The 17,534-nt window shown below is 39.0% G+C and overlaps 1 protein-coding gene across 3 annotated transcripts; it reads left to right on the top strand.

Annotated features, from left to right (window-relative positions):
- Window positions 1-14,756: 14,756 nt before the first annotated feature.
- LOC117353767 lies at window positions 14,757-16,713 on the top strand. 3 transcript variants are annotated; one of them, XM_033930076.1, is made up of 3 exons: window positions 14,757-14,783; window positions 15,205-15,340; window positions 15,450-16,713. In XM_033930076.1, exons 2-3 carry the CDS (start codon window positions 15,318-15,320, stop codon window positions 16,633-16,635), a joined length of 1,209 nt encoding a protein of 402 aa, XP_033785967.1. In that variant the 5' UTR covers window positions 14,757-14,783; window positions 15,205-15,317; the 3' UTR covers window positions 16,636-16,713. The 3 variants fall into 3 exon arrangements, with proteins under 3 accessions (XP_033785967.1, XP_033785968.1, XP_033785969.1); XM_033930078.1 differs by lacking the exon at window positions 14,757-14,783 and having other exon boundaries at window positions 15,226-15,340; window positions 15,450-16,244; window positions 16,455-16,713; XM_033930077.1 differs by lacking the exon at window positions 14,757-14,783 and having other exon boundaries at window positions 14,884-15,340.
- Window positions 16,714-17,534: the final 821 nt, after the last annotated feature.

The raw sequence follows: 17,534 nt of genomic DNA, 5'->3' as shown, positions 1-17,534 counted from the left end.
CTTTTTCAATACAACCAGATCATTGCAGATAATTGTATTACACAGGATATTGATCCAAAATCGTTGTGCACCGGAAACATCTAAAAAAAAAAAAACATGATTATAGCTTTCTGTTTATTGTTCGTACATCATATAAGCAAGCTTTTGTGTGAAGCACCTGCAAGAAAGGCAAGGTGGAAACATCAGAGAAATTACCTCTTTACAAGAATCTATTGATCACTTTAAATCAAAGAAGTATGTTTGACATAAGATTACCTGCCAGTTTGAACATTAGGTACACTATGTTATAGCCTAGGGCAGTTGTAAGTCTGCCAAAGGGATTGTAAATAAAGCATGCAGCTGCTAGTGCTGCTGGCTTGGGATCAACCAGGGCTCAAGTCCAAGGCATAGGTAAACTTAAAATAATTTAACCCTTTCTGACTGGCAGATAATAAATTGTAATCACATCTCATGAGAACAGAGAAAAACAAATGTTAGCTTTCTATTTAAAACAGTATGATGCTGTACAGAACTCAATTTATATTTAAATAAGGTTTTACATGTGTAGAATGTGCTTCCCCTTCCCACAATATTCACATACATACTTAAAAAAAAAACAGGTTTCCTGTGGCACATTTTGTAAGATTCTGTGGCAAGAGTAAGCAAATGCTTTAAAATTCTACTGTATTTGTGTGTATACATACATTAGAATTAATCTATGAATGAATTCATATTGATTTGTATTTTACCTTACATATGTAAACATGTCAATGTTTAAAGTTGTGGTCAGCATTTGTTTTAAATATCGGGCTGCATTCATGAATATTTAGTGCCAGTTTTAGGAAGCAATTTTGTAACTGGGTGCCTCCGTTTAAATGCCTTGAGCTGTCTGATAAATACAGTAGAACACCAATTATCTGGATTGCTTTGAGGGCCTCAGTTTATATTTGAGTTCCCCCCTAAGTAATATTACCCTCCCTCCCACTAGTGTTCATTCTCTGTTTCTGCTGCTGCTGCTACTCATAGCCACATGAGACCGCTGCTGGAAGTCTTAGCAGCTATTTTTGTTGCCAAAAGAGCAAGGGCAGGAGCGAGTGGGAATCGCTCAATGCTAGACCACCAGGGAAACAAGGTAAGCCTGGGGTCTTTCCTCTGGGTCTGAGATAAGGTTGGTGATATCTGTTCGGGGAAGGAGGGGGATTGCTGCCTTTTGTTGTCAGGAGGGTGCACTGACAGTTTTTTTAACAATTCTTATTAAAAATAATTAATGTCCAATAATCCAATTTTTTGATTATCTGGACTGCTCTCTGCCGAGGTTAGTCCGGATAATCAGCGTTCTACTATACTTATTTTTAAAGCAGTGGCCTTCAGTGGTGTCCAACATTTTTACATAGAGTGGTGTGAATATGAGAAAGTTCTGAGGGCCACCAAAAGATTTCACGCTTACACATGCTACTAATTCTGCAAACTGTTTTGACCTGTAGGTTCAGACTGGATATTAAACATTAAAAATTATGGCCCCGAGCTGCGTTTAGCTTTTTTATCGCTGTGGCTGGCATTATTAGCTCCAAAGCTCATAGAAATTCCTACCACGGCCGACGTAAAAAAATCCTAACGCAGCTTCATAAAAGGGGGAGGGGGGAATATACTAATATTACTTCTTCAACATTTCAAGGATATATTTTAAAAACTCACTTCATTGTTTTTTTAGTTCAACATTTTTTTTATTGATTTTTAAGTATATAAAAAGATAAATCAATACACATAGGTGCTCATAATCAAAACAGAAATACGTCTAAAAACCTGCCCAAGGTGGCACTTGGACAACCTAAAAGACAGATCGTCCAAATGCCGATAATTGAAATGGGATTTTAGAAGTATCCAGCTATTTTTTAGGCCTCTGAATCCTGCTGTGCGCCCAGAGCTCAAAGGGGCGTTTTTGAAAGAGTGGTTAGGGCGGGATGTGGGCTGACCTACTGCAGGGATGATTGAAAGTTTTACAAGACTGCCTAGATGGAATTTATACATTGTGACTTAGGCGATCTATAAACAGGTCTAAGTGCCCAGAAGGTATCCAAAGTGACCAGATAACCACTGCAGACACAAAGTACAGACCCCTACACACTCCCCCAGTGATCACTGATCCCCCCCCACCATAAAAATCAGAGTAAAAATGTACATACCTGCCTCCAGAACATCAGCACCAGGCATAGGAAAACCTTGTAGAGCTGTATAGAGGTGGCTTAAATAGTCTGTGGGGTGGGCTACTGAACCATAGAGAGGAGGACCCAGGCCCATAAGCCACTCTAACCACTGCATTCATGGTGGAAAATGTGAGTCCACCCCCCCCCTCACCAATCCTACTATATTGCCATATATGTGGCACATGCAGCCATAAGGGCTATTGGGGTGGTAGACAGGTAGGTATAGTAGGTTTTGGGGGTGTTTGTGTGTGGGGGGTCACCATGACATGCAAGGGAGTTGTGGTGAGATGTTTATATGGCACCATTTTTGTGAAGTTCACAGCAGTGCCCTGTAAGGTGCCCCACTACTCTGTTGCCATGTCTTTGCTGGCCCCTCACACATCCAAAAGATCTGGTTCTAGGCTTTTGGGACTTGGATGATTTTTGGGATGAGAATATAGTAGAAAGATAGCATCAAGTGAGATCAGAGCTGTTTGCATTAATTGAAGGCAAAGTCTGACATTATGTCCAATATGTCCTGGTTTTCATGTGCTGGTGCCATTTTAATCAGGGTAGGAGTGTCCTGTTTCAGACTCTTTCCTGAATTGCTCTTGGAGCAAGAAAAGTCATTTATGTATTTTTTGTTGGTATTCATTCTGATATAATAGCAAGTCACAGCTTTCAAGCGCAGGTTATAAATGCAGATTGCGATGATAAGCTGGTTGTAATATTAAAGCAGTTATCGGAAGGAGAGGAGAGGTAGAATTATGCTGCCATCTCTTAGTGACCCAGGCTCTCTCCCCTCCTCCTCCCACCAAAAAATAAACACCTCACTTTATTTTGATTATCAGCAGTAACAAATACCAAAAATCAGTCACTTAATAGAGTGTTTCCAGTTACTATATCAATTGGGCAAAAATAAAATTAACACATTTACATGATTTTGAAGGACATGCCAGCTGCTCAAGGGCCATAATGGAGAACTTTGGGGGCTGCATGTGGCTCTGGGGCCATGCGTTGGGGACCACTGCTGTAAAGGAACCTAAGTTCCATTATAGAATACTAGCATAACCCGACATCAGTGCAATTAACATTTAGGCACCCAGAATTTCACTAACCCTAGAGCTGGCTTAAGCATAAGTGCTTATATGCGGCAGAGACATGTATAACTTGCACATAAGTGGGAACCCCACTTAAGTTCTGGCCCTGCTCCTTCCCTACGTATACTCTGCTTGCAAATACAAGCTATGTAGGCCAAGTGAGTATTGATAGAATAGTGTTAGCAGAATACTGATGTGCTTAGACTAGTGCATATGCTAGTTCACTAAACAATTAACTGGCAGATTCTATAAAAGATATCTAAAGTTAGGTGCCTAGATTGGTGCACTTAGCCGATCTAAGTGCCTAATTTAATTATATAAAAAGCTTAATTGACGATAAGAAATTAGCACCTCATAATTGGCTTAAATTAAAATTAATTGGGTGGTAGGTGTCTAACTCGGTAGGCATGTACCACGGTCATGGAAGCGTCTAGTTCAAAGCACCTACCAGAAATTAGGCATGGTTAGGGGTGGATCGTGGGTATATTTTGCATGTAGGCCCCTGTTTTGGACTTAAGTGCTGGTTTTAGGCCAAGAAAACCTTGGCATAAATTTAAGATGTCCTCTGACCCCTGAGTCCACTTAAGTGCTGTGTTCCTAGGCATCTATGGTTTAGGTGCCATTTATAGAATCAGGCCCTAAGTCCCGGATTCTAAAAGTGGTGCCGTAATTGGCAGGCACCTAAAAAAATGGCGCTGGTCGCATGTCACTCAGATTATGGCACGTATTGTCAATTATGTTAGGCAGAAGGGATTCATTCATACCATAAGGACAGGAAGGACGTCCATTTTGTGAGGAGCCAGCTGCAATTTTGTTTTGCTAAGAAGCGTGGAGTAACCCGAATAACATGGATCCCCTGAAGTAGTCTTTTTCTGGCGAAACAGAAAGTCTTTTCTGTCGGGACTAGGAAGTTTCACATCCCCAGATGAGTGATATCTTTTCTGATACATACGATACTTCGGTTTCACAAGTCATGCAGCTTAATGATTTTTGTATGCTTATAGCTGAGCTGATAGCCATAGTGTAGGTAGTTTGGGAATGATTTCTCCCCCCTTTTTTTGGACAGATTTATTAGGTGACACTGAAAATATTGAGAAAGAGGGATTGAAAAACTGAAAAATATAAAATTTAGATGTATGAAAGCTATTTATATTTGTACGGAGTTTTTTTTATAAACCTGTGATGATGTGGGCGGCTTAGGGCACTTGTGCAGTCCTGGCTGCCCTCAATTGAGGTTTATTTTTCTCCGTTTTGTTTTATAATTTTGTCAACAGTCTTTCCTGTCCTTGTGGTATAAATGAATTCCTTCTGCCTAACATAATTGACAATACGTGTTAAATTGAAACTTTTGTGATTAAATACGATTGTACCTCTTGATATACTCAGATTACGGCACCATTTTTAGAATTGTGGCCTCCATCAAAGGTAGGCACCGGAAATATAGGCCAAGGTTTTAAAGGCCTACATTTCCAGTGCATACCTTCAACGTAGAAGCATACTTAGTGGCACCGAATGTCAACCCTGCCCATAACCAAACCTCTTTTCATGTTCGGCACCACTAGGCATCTCTGTAGATGCAATTTCGGTGCACTGTTTTGTAGGCACCTCATGATGCCTACTTATTTTTCTTTTAATTGGGTTTTAATTGGTTTTAATGGCACGGTCACCATACTGTTAATAGCCAATTAAAATAATTAACTTAGGTGCCTGTAGAGCACCTAACAGTGCCTTCCTAATGGTGCCATTTTTAGAATCTGGGCCTAAGTGCCTAACACGTGTAAATGTAGATATCTAAGTTTTAAAATTATTCTGTATACAAACAGTGAGTGGTGCTTGCTATTCAAACTGGATAGCTAATCATATAAATTTAGATCAGCAACTGTTCTGTCCTAACTTTATCCAGGTAGTTATTCAACTAGCATCTGAATATTGCTGCTTTTTGGATAACTGCCAACTCCATTCATGCTCTACCCAAGCACTATACAGATAATGCCAAAGCAGTCCATAAGGATAGAGGGGCAATATCCAGACAGTGCTTGTGAATTTCCATAGCCTGCACTGACTAAGGCATTTGTCAGAAAACTAGAATCATTATCCAGATAAATGTCTTTGAATATAGGGCATAAAGCCATTTTCTCATATTTCTTGCATTTGGTTCTTTTAGAGGATAAGGGACTTTAGGGATAAATACTGGGAAGAGATATAATAAATTATGGTAGGGCATACAGTCTGTGGGATAAGGAGCAAGATGGGATCTCAGATGGAGATGAGAAAAGGATCTCGGGCTGGAGGAAAAGAAAGATATGGTATCATGCAAAGGAGGAGAATCTAATTGGAGACTAGAGAGGTCTATAAATATTATACAGAACAGAATAGAAGAAGAGGGAGGAAGAATAAGGGGAGTAAAATAAAATAAAGGGTGAGATCCAGAGTCAACAGAAGGAAAGAGGTTGGATCCATTCTTATACACCCCATCCTGATATAGAGCCCTTATCTTGTGCTCCTTCTCTAATACACCCTCAGATCCCTTCCTTGAACCATGCAATTGCTCCAGTCTCCTCACTCAAACTGCATACGTCTCTGATATCTCCCCTGCCCTCTAACACACACATACATACACACTTTCATCCATTCCCTTGCTCTCTCTCAGCCACATTTTCCCCTCATACTTCCTGGCTCGGCAATCCCCCTCACTCACTTTTTCCAAATCACAATCCTTTCATATACTGAAACTTCTCTGACCTCCTTGCTCATAATGCAGACTGCTTCTATTTTCCTCACTCTCCCTACACCACATTGTTTTCAATCTCATCATCCTCCATTGGCCACTTTCTATTGCACTGCCATCGTTGACATTCCTTTATTCAATTTCTCCCTCACACTTTCCTGCCCTGTGATTACCCTCGCTCACTTCTTTTTCCAGTCTCTTCACTATTACTCAGCAATTATTCCTGTGCAATCTCTACCCTGCCACATTCCCTTTGTCATTTCTCCATTTACTTATCCCACTGCTACCACTGTCACAGCAGCCACTAGGGGTATGCATTTGTTCATGTCCTTTTACTTTGTTAACATGTCTTAAAAATTTACAGACTTCTGAGACAGGCCTTGTAGGCCAAAACATGTATGTGTCGAGACACTGAGCTAATAAAGAGCACCAGCTGGGGTTTCTTGAGGTTTTTTTTTACATCTCCACTGTATATCTGTGTGATTTTTATTTCAATTTCTATCATGTCCTCCCAGAAGCTCAGAATGGGTTACAAAAATTAAACATTCAACAGTACGTCAAAGACATGACTGGACATGATACATAGGGCTCCTTTTACAAAGGTGCGCTAGCGGTTTTAGTGCACGTGCTAGACGCTAATGCCTCCATAGAGCTGGCATTAGTATTTTCTATGTAGCATGGGGTTAGCATGCGCTACAATGCCCCGCGTGCTAGACGCTAACGCCTCCATACAGCTGGCGTTAGTATATTCTGTGTAGTGCGGTGTTAGCACACGCGGCATTGTAGCGTGCGCTAAAAACGCTAGCACACCTTCATAAAAGGAGCCCATAGTGTACATAAGAGGAGTGATATGAAGTGTCTGTCTGCTGGCGTCTGTCTTCACTGCTCTTCGGAATGCCATCAGTGAGTTTTGAGATCTTATCTGTTCAGGCAGCTGATTCCATAGTCAGGGGATAAAGTGGCTGTAGGAGCGCTTACGAACTGTTTCCATCTGGAGGGACCTTCCCGGGGGGGGTGGGGGGGAATGCATAGTTGTCTCTCTGCTTCAAAGCGGAGTGGGTGATTCTCCTGTGTCTGCGGTTTAAAAAATGTAGGGTGCAATATTTAGAAAATGGCACTCAACATTCTACCAGGAAATTCAATGCAAAGCCATTTCCATGCTCTAGCACTGAATTTCCAAGTTTCTGTAGCTGGCTATACTGTAGCCAGTTCAGTGCTGCTGAAATATGACTGGCTTACCTTGAACAAGCAATTTATCCATCCGGGAGCTGTTTCTGACTGGTTAAATTGCTCTAAATATTAACCTCCTTACTGACAGGAAAAGTTTTTCTTGGCATTTTAGATTATTTACGTTTCCTATTGTAAAAGGTTGCATATACAAAAGATTTTTCCATAGACTTTTATCTTTTCAAGCTGGCTCATGGGATGAACTCTTTTCTGTCCTGATAACAAACTCCAACTCCTGTCTTTCCTTTAGAAAAATGCTAAAGACCTACTTATTTTACAAATTCTTCTGAATATGATTATGATACACTGTGCTTGTACGGTCTCTTGACTGTTGTTAACCGCGTTGAACTGAGAAGTTACTACGGTATATAAGTGAATTTATCATGTTATGCATGCAAAATTGATTTAACATAAATGAACATGTATATAATTAATGTATGACTGTAAACATGTTTTTAAATACATGTTAAAATGAATGAATTACCCATAAAAATGCCCCCAAACTGCAAAAATATCTGAAAAAAAAAACCAAAAATAAAATATTTGTTTGTCCTTGTATCCAGCAAAAGCATTTCCACCATTATTCCTATCACGCATTCTTCTTATTATTCTCCTCAACACAATCACTCACTCATCACAGAAGATCAGTAGTGCATCACCTTAGACAACTCTCCTCTTCTGCTGCCCAAATGGCAATGCACCTTACTTCAGCAGATTTCAATCCAGTCTTTAGCGACTACCTGGCCAGTCAGATAGTCAGGATACCTACACTGAATATGCAAGGGAGATATTTGCAAGCAATGGAGGAAGAACATGCTAATATGTCTCATGTATATTCATTGTGGACTGGGTTGAAAACTACTGCTTTATTAATGGATATATATAAAATAGGTAAATACGACCATGTCACTCCTCTTTTAAAAAAAGAACATTGGCTTCCTGTCACTCATCGCATCACCTATAAAATCATTTTACCTTCCTTTAAAATAAAACTCTATCATCTGCCCTCGTTCCTAGATAAACTTCTCATTCCTCAAAGTTCTCCACGCACACTAAGATCAACCGACCAAAAACTTCTTTTCATCCCCTCCTTAAAAGATTTCTATTATACACGAAAAGTAAACTTCGCAGTAACTGCTCCTACTCTCTGGAACTCCCTACCACAGCATCTCCGTGATGAACTACGACTTGACAAATTTAAGACTGGTCTAAAAACTTTCCTATTCTGTGATGCATTTAATAATCTTTAGAACCATTATTCCTCTTCTTCCTATTCACAACAATCTCTTTGACAAAGCAACCCCTCCCTTTATGTACTACCCAAACCCTACTATCTCCTTTTTTCTTCTCAAATATGTAACTTTACCCATCCCTTTATTCCACCCTCACATTCCAGTACGTCTGGTAATTGTTTTTTTTTTTATATGTTCACACATTTTTATTTTTCTCAGTTTTCCCTATCTTTTTAATTCGATTGTTAACCGGCCAGATATTAATTTGATGGTTGGTATATCAAAATCAATAAAACTTGAAACTTGGATTATTGCACTGTTACATTTTTAGACTGTCCCAGAACAATATATTTTAAAAAACCCTACAAACTCTGCAAAATATAGCTATAAGTCTAAGGGCTCCTTTTATGAAGGCGTGGTAGCGGTTTAACACACGTAATAGTGTGTGTTAAACCGCCGGCCACGCTAGCCGCTACCGCCTCCTCTTGAGCAGGCAGTAGTTTTTTGGCTAGCGCGGGGGTTAGCACATGATTAAAAGTCGCGCACGCTGAAGCCGCTACTGCGGCTTCGTAAAAAGAGCCCTAATTTTCAGATTGAAGAAGAGTGATAGGATCACACCTTATCTACAGGATCTTTCCTGGTTACCAGTTGAAGCTAGGCTCTATTATAAATTTTACATATGTTGTTTAAAACTCATAGTGCAGACACTCCAAATTATATACCACAACTTTTTTAAATTCTCCACTGAGACAGCCTTTAAATTAAGGCAAAACCATCCTTTTTCTTTTCCTAAAATTAAAAATATAAAATATACCAGAGTTTATAATTCAACCTGGGCTTATCAAATGGCTAAACTATGGTTAACTCTGCCTATTCAGATTATTCAGCAAATTAACTTTTAAGAGTTTTAAAAAAAGATCCGAAGACCTTCCTTTTGAGTAATTTGTACTTAAGAAGTTACATTTGGATAACCAATTCACCGTTTTTGTATTAATTCATTTGTTTTATGTAAACCACTGTGATCTTCCTTGAGGTATTGGCGATATATAAATAAATATTGTATTGTAGTTCAATGCTCTAGACCTGAGCAGAATAGAGAAAGATAAGGCCAAAGGTATTGTACTGATTCAGTCATCCTTATGGTCCCAAACCAACTGAGAAAATTAATAATTGCATGGAAGGAAAGAAGAAAAGCACCAATACAGTTATTATTCTCTTTTTTTTTTTTTGAATGCCTGGCCTCATGTTTCCTTTGATAGTTCTGTAAAGACAAGCCAACTCTGATTCATGAGCCAAATTTTGTGTGTGTTTATGTGTAGACAGAGATATAAATTAGTCCAGTTGTGACAATTCCTTCACCCTTTCCTTCCTCCTATCACCCATCTTTGAAAAGAAAGACATATCTCAGTCATGATCATGCATGATAAATCCTGAGCAGGATAATATGACCATAGCTTTATTTGATAATAATAATAATAATAACTTTATTTTTCTATACCGTCATAGTCAAGCAACTTCTAGGCGGTTCACATTGAAAGAAGGCTGGACAGTCAGCGAATAACAAAAAGCCTAGAATAGAAAAGATACATATTAATTGGAGTTCCATGGGTAAAAAATACATGAAAATTGGAGCTTCCTGAGAGATTGAAATAGCGTTTATAGAGGGCTGGACAGTCTGCGAATAACAAGAAGCCTAGAATAGAAAAGATACATATTAATTGGGGGTCCATGGGTAAAGAGTACATGAAAATTGAAGCTTCCAGAGAGATTGAAATAGCGTTTATATAGGGGAGTATCATAGTGAGAGAGGGTGGTCTGTTTTAGCAATGAATTTGTCGAATAGGGTGGTTTTAATAGATTTTCGGAATGCATTGTAAGTCAGTTTGGGTTCATTTATGCAGTTTCTCAGCCAGACTTGCTGTCTATTTGCTTGGAACATGAATGTTCTATCCAGGAAAGATTTGTATCTGCAGCCTGTGATCTTTGGGTATGCAAATATATTTTTGTTTCTGGTCGTTCATGTGGGGTTGTGCAGAATGAAGTGAGTTTGCAGGTAGGAAGGTGCTCGTCCCCAGACTTGTTTGAAACAGATATATGCAAATTTGAATAGTATTTGCGCTTCTATTGGTAGCCAGTGCAATTTTTTGTAGTAGGGGCTAATGTGGTCTTTTTTTCTCAGTCCGAAGATTAAGCGAACAGCGGTGTTTTGTACTAATCTCAATTTTTTTTTGTTTTTTTGTGGGATACCCAGGGAGATGATATTGCAATAATCAAGGATGGATAGGATCAGCGATTGCACCAGCAACCTGAAGGATGTTGAGTCAAAGTATTTTTTAATGGTGCTTAACTTCCATAGCATGTAAAAACATTTTTTCACCAGTAAGTTTGTATGGTCAGTCATGGTTAGATGTGTATCTAGAGTGATACCCAGTATTTTTATGGTATTGGATATTGGATATTCGTGGTTGTTTATTTTTAATGATGTTCTCGTAATTTTGTCATTGGGGCTTGCCAAAAAGACTTTTGTTTTCTCTGTGTTTAGTTTAAGTTTGAAGGTGGTGGTCAATTTTTCGATTTCTGCCATTGTGTTTGAGAGGTTGTCTACAATTTCATTCATGATGTCAGTTAAAGGGATTAAAATTGATATGTCATCTACGTATATGTAGTGCTTTAAATTTAGTTTTTGTAGAAGGTGACCTAAGGATGTGATGTAGATGTTGAACAGTGTGGGTGATAGGGGGGAGCCTTGGGGCACGCCTGACGGGTTTTTCCATGGATTGGAGTAATGTCCATTGCTGGTTACTCGGTAGGATCTGTTTGTTAGGAATTCTTGGAACCATTTCTTTACCTTTCCCGAGATTCCCATTTCATCAAGGCACAGTAGCATGATCTCATGGTCTACCAGGTCGAACGCACTGCTGAGGTCTAGTTGTAGGATCAGTACGCTTTAACCTTTGCTGAAAAGTTATAAAGGTGGTTTAGTATGGAGGCTATGACCGTTTCTGTGTTGTATCCTTTCCTGAATCCTGATTGGTGTTCACTAAGGATGTTAAATTTGTCTAGGTAGTTTACTAGTTGTAGATTGACCAGTCCTTCCTGTATCTTTGTGAAAAGGGGAATACTTGCTATGGGTCTGTAATTAGATGTCAGCGCTGTAGAGGTTTTCTGATCTATGGGGATAGGAGTGATCAGTATGTGTCCCATGTCCTTGTTTAATGTTCCGTTTGTGAGAGCATTGTTAGCCATGCAAATAGTTCCTTTTTGAAGTCCGATGGGGCAACTGTCATGATTTTGGGGGGACATGTAGACAAGTTGACAGTTTGATTTGGTGTATTTGTTGAATAAATTTAAGAACTGATGCCAGTTTGGGAACTTGAAGTGGTCCCAGAACAAGTCTGCTCTGGAGTCTTGGTCGTGGGGTTCGAGGTAGTGAAGTGTATTTGTTGTGGGTGTGGTAGAGTAGCTCTTAGGTCTAAGATTTTATTTTGAAAAAAGTTGGCTAGGATTTGGGCAGAACGGTGTGATACGTATGGGACATACCTGTAGTCTGAGAGTTTGTTTTTTTTTTGTAACAATGGCTGTTTAAGAAACCATCTGCCATGCAAAAAAGGATCCTAATACCAAATAACAACTTTCTTTTTTTAAAAGGGGAACTAGAGTTCAGAAAGATAACTTGCACCTGGCAAGACAGGATATGGATGATTAAATCGAGAGAAGGGGGGGGAAAGACAGGATGTGCATAAATGGTTAGTGAACTTGTCTGTGATATGTTCATGTTTGAACACATAGATAAACCGGATCCTGACCATAATACTTTGAGTATATGTTCATGTTTGAACACATAGACAAACCGGACCCTGACCATAACTTGTCTGTGATATGTTCATGTTACAAACCGGATCCTGACCATAATCTGGGCATAAAAGGACAGGCAGAACTCAGTGGAATCAGGACTTCTCCACTGCTGACAAGCCGTGTGATGCTGAGATGAAATGAATGCGCTGCCTCTGATGGTCGCTTGTCCTCCGATATCAGAGTGATGATGCAATATATGGTAACAAATTATTGATTCCTTACTGCATGATTTCATTATTATAAAATTGTATGAATAAACCTATATTATGCTTTCAGTCATCTGTGTATGCTATTAATTTTCCCAGTCAGGGAGCTGGTGAGGGGAAGGGAAAGTGGGATATAGCATTACCCTTACAAAAATAGCAATACATTAATTGGCGTAGTCGGCAGGATTTCTCTAAATAAGACCGAACAATGTTCCGGCGTAAGGAGAAATCTAAAAAAGAACCTGCAGGGATACCTGGCTGGACCGGGGACCCGTATGAAATAATAGCGGCAGAAATGGCCAATCATGGATTGGCGGAATCATGGGATAAGGAATTAAGGGAATTTGAACCAAAGAATGTGGTACAAGTACTTGAAACAATCCCTGTGAAAACAGGTGAAGCAGTTACCCTGGCTCGAAAGAGTTGGGTGTTGGCCTCTGCATACCGTGGGGTGCACAAGCGGTTGCAGACGGCACTTAAACCAAAGAATGGTGTACAAGTACTTGAAACAATCCCTGTGAAAACAGGTGAAGCAGTTACCCTGGCTCGAAGGAGTTGGGTGTTGGCCTCTGCATACCGTGGGGTGCACAAGCGGTTGCAGACGGCACTTAAAGAGAAAGGGAGAGTAGAACAGAGTAAGTTAGAATTAGAGGGACGGTGTCTGGTGCTGGAATGTAATAGTAAATTATTAAAGGATAAACTGGAACATTATCAGGATGTAGCAGAAAGAGCAGCTGTAAAAGTGGCACAAAATAAGTATAAAAAAAGGAAAGGGAGGATTAGAAGGGATTGGGATGATTGCCCCAGGGACCCCACTGTCCGGACCCTGAAATAGACCCGCCATCTGTAATAAAAAGAATGCAGCCCATTACAAGAAGGAAAAGAGGGCTTCTGTACGCTAAGATCAGCGTAGTGAGAGATCAGAGTTTGCATAGCTAAGGGATTCTTGCTGTGTTGAGAACAATAGAGATAACTTTTTTTTTAGTGTTTAGACGACCATGTGGGTTTGCATCCCAGTAAGAATAAAGAGTGAATTTTTCAAACACAGGTATCGATTTATGCTGTTGTAAATATTAGCTAGCAGAGGGATTTCAAATGTAGTAACTTGCAATTACCTTGTTAGCAGCAGGAGGATTTTTAGATTTTTAGAATGAAAACTTTACGAGCACACATAGGGAAGAGTTTTTGCAGTGTAGATCTGTGCTGTTAAGAACAATTAAGGTATTTTAGTAGTTTAGGAGCTGTTTGTCTGAAAGTTCTGTACGAGAATGTAGCCTGAATTTTTCCCTTGTTTATTAGAATGTTGAAAGAAAGGTAATGCAAAGTATGTTAGAATAAGGAATGTGATTTGAGACAAATAATTTTGTCAAGCCAGATAGTTACGTGTTCTGGCAGTTGTAAGAGTGCCTGCTGGTTTATACAGCACATTTGTTTGAAGGTAAGGTATGTGAAAGCCGGATCTCAGGCATGTTACAGTAAAAGAATACTTTTCTGAAAAGAAGAAAGATTTATTCTAGCAATAGATGCCATGCTTAAAAGAAATATTGTGTTTGTGACGGTGTGCAAAAGAAAAAAAGTTTCTTTGCCTTTATCTCAGTGTTTCAAATTAGTTTTGAATATGAATTTTTGTGCCCCTGCATGGTTTATAAAGTATTTTTTGAAAGTATGCATTGCCCGAAATGTATGATTAGGGAGTAATTAAATTTAAATGCATTTTAAAATTAAATTGGGAAGTTTAAAATAAAAAGATTAAGAAAAATAGAGGTTAAGTACCTATATATATTTTTTTTTTTGAAAATCGAAATAAATGTGAAACAAAAGGCTTGTTAACCTTGTTACCGGAAAAGAATAAGTATAATAAACTTTTATGTAAGTGGATGGATTCGGAATTGAAATTTTGCTTACTTTTTACAAGTAAGCTCTTCAGGATAGGAACCTAATAAAGAATCTGCCTGTTTAAATTTTCCTGTGGCCATATTTGGTGCCACAGGACCCTGAAATAAGTCTATTTAATCTGTGTGTTTTGTGTTTCAGGAAAAAAAAACCTTTTTTGAATCTTTTCAACAATTCAACACAGAGACGGTAACTCTGCGATACAAGAACTAGTCATGTTTAACAGAGGGGAAAACGTTTCATGTGTTTCTTTTCTTTGTTCTTTTTGTTAATGACCATATGCTTTCCTTCCAGGATTTACACTACCAGCAGTACCACATTCCACCACTAGAGCTGTGGAGAACACAGAGAAAATTCCGAAAGAACATTATGGGCAATTGGTAACCAGATCCAGTTATGCCTCAAAAGGAATAACTGTCTTGGGAGGGGTAATTGATGCTGACTATCAAGGGGAGGTTAGGATAATACTAATTAACTTAGGTGCGGAGGAGGTAATAATAGCACAGGGGGAAAGAATTGCACAACTGTTGCTAATTCCTATATATATAGCTCCGGTGAGAGAAACCACAGCCCCTACAGAATTGACGGTTAGGGGGGCAAAAGGGTTTGAATCCACAAATACTGTAAATGTTGGGGCCAAAATATGGATTAGCAACCGAAATGGTCCCCCTCTCCTGCTGAAGTGATAGCAGTGGGACAAGACCGTACGCTCTTGATAATGAGGCCCGGTGTAGAAAAATGGGAATATGTCCCACAGGAGAAATGTTACTTACGGGAGTAATACTGTGTTTAATTTTACAGGAAACCCTAATCGTCCTATGCGTATTCACAGTCCTTGGTATCGTATCTTTGGGTCACGTAGAAGGATGGACTCCGGCTAGGCGTCTGGTTTTGGATGACAATGCTCGATTTCAATGGGGATGGAGAAGTGCTACCAGCAGACGACAACAGGAAAAGTTTAGTTGTGAAAAAAGGACAGAGATGTACAATAGCTAACATCACAACTAATGTGGATATATGGAAAGGCCCTCACAATGACAGAAGAGGCAGCAACAACAGAAAAATGTCTTTCAAACACAACTTTTGACAGCAAATGAACAAGTGTGGAGGACCGTCTTTTCTGATATAATCCGTGCAGGCCATTGGCTACAAATACCTAGTTCGGGGATAAGGTGTGAGGAAACCCTATGTCAGGGATATTTTACCATTTACAATGTAACCAAACAGAGTATAATGTGTAAATACATAGTGATGCCTTTACTAATTGGGTCAGCTCCTAATCAACACTTTTGGACCCCCACCTTTTATGGACAGGTGATAGATATGCATAATCGTACTCATGATTTAACTTTTTGTGATAACACTTTAAGTGGAAAAGTTTGTAAATTACAATCTGCTGTATATGAACCATGTTTATTGCAAAATACTGTAAACAAATGTGAATGGACTATTATGCCAATAACCTATAGGTATATGGTCGAAATAGCACCACAAGTAGTATGTGTAGTAACTGATCAACCAGTGATACCAGGAATGGCAGTGCCTTTTTCGGGATGTATTCATAACATTTCAGTATTACACTGGGAAAATGACACATTCATATTAACATCCGATGTAGATAAGGATGTAGCTATCATTTGGAATAGCACTAAATGGGATGTTCCAAATTGGGATGTAAATTTGACCAGATTTAAGAACATATTAACTCAATCAACCAAAATACAGAGTGCCATCCAATACCTAAATCAAAGTATTATGGCTCATCAGCTTACTACCACTATTGCAGCAGACTCGATAGTGACAATAGGGTCAGGAATAGCTGATGCTACTTCACATCATTGGTGGGATATATTTTTAGGATACTCACCTTCAGCCAAAACGACTCTGGATTGGATCATCCATCCTCTGTTAATAGTTGTTATTCTGGTAATAATTTTATCTATCTGGAATTGTTATGTGGCATATATGGCTCATCAGCTTACTACCACTATTGCAGCAGACTCGATAGTGACAATAGGGTCAGGAATAGCTGATGCTACTTCACATCATTGGTGGGATATATTTTTAGGATACTCACCTTCAGCCAAAACGACTCTGGATTGGATCATCCATCCTCTGTTAATAGTTGTTATTCTGGTAATAATTTTATCTATCTGGAATTGTTATGTGGCATATGGCATTTGTTGTAAACAACAAAAAGTGATGATGGTTACATACAACACTCATTGTTAAGGACCGAATGTGATACGTATGGGACATACCTGTAGTCTGAGAGTTTGTTTTTTTTTTTGTAACAATGGCTGTTTAAGAAACCATCTGCCATGCAAAAAAGGATCCTAATACCAAATAACAACTTTCTTTTTTTAAAAGGGGAACTAGAGTTCAGAAAGATAACTTGCACCTGGCAAGACAGGATATGGATGATTCAATCGAGAGAAGGGGGGGGGAAAGACAGGATGTGCATAAATGGTTAGTGAACTTGTCTGTGATATGTTCATGTTTGAACACATAGATAAACCGGATCCTGACCATAATACTTTGAGTATATGTTCATGTTTGAACACATAGACAAACCGGACCCTGACCATAACTTGTCTGTGATATGTTCATGTTACAAACCGGATCCTGACCATAATCTGGGCATAAAAGGACAGGCAGAACTCAGTGGAATCAGGACTTCTCCACTGCTGACAAGCCGTGTGATGCTGAGATGAAATGAATGCGCTGCCTCTGATGGTCGCTTGTCCTCCGATATCAGAGTGATGATGCAATATATGGTAACAAATTATTGATTCCTTACTGCATGATTTCATTATTATAAAATTGTATGAATAAACCTATATTATGCTTTCAGTCATCTGTGTATGCTATTAATTTTCCCAGTCAGGGAGCTGGTGAGGGGAAGGGAAAGTGGGATATAGCATTACCCTTAGAAAAATAGCAATACAAACGGGTGCACTCATTGTCTCTTTTTCAGGATTCGTGTTGTATCTGTTAACGTTTTTACTAGTTTGAACAATTCTTTACTGTTTATTTTTATAGTACCTATTTTTTGTGCATAGTGCTTTGTGCGTTTTTCTTTGATCAGATTTTTGTATATTTTCATTTTTTGTTTCCAGTTTGTCTTGTCT

Source organism: Geotrypetes seraphini, chromosome 2 (assembly GCF_902459505.1).
Source record: "Geotrypetes seraphini chromosome 2, aGeoSer1.1, whole genome shotgun sequence".
Lineage (NCBI taxonomy): Eukaryota > Metazoa > Chordata > Amphibia > Gymnophiona > Dermophiidae > Geotrypetes > Geotrypetes seraphini.
Note: the sequence above shows the minus strand (reverse complement) of the source record. Positions and strands in the feature narration are given on the sequence as shown.

Excerpts from the sequence above, each read along its gene's own strand:
- LOC117353767 (XM_033930076.1), top strand. The coding sequence starts at position 15,318 with ATGGGGATGGAGAAGTGCTACCA. Across the intron at positions 15,341-15,449 it reads GGGATGGAGAAGTGCTACCA|GCAGCAACAACAGAAAAATG; the intron begins GCAGACGACAAC and ends ATGACAGAAGAG.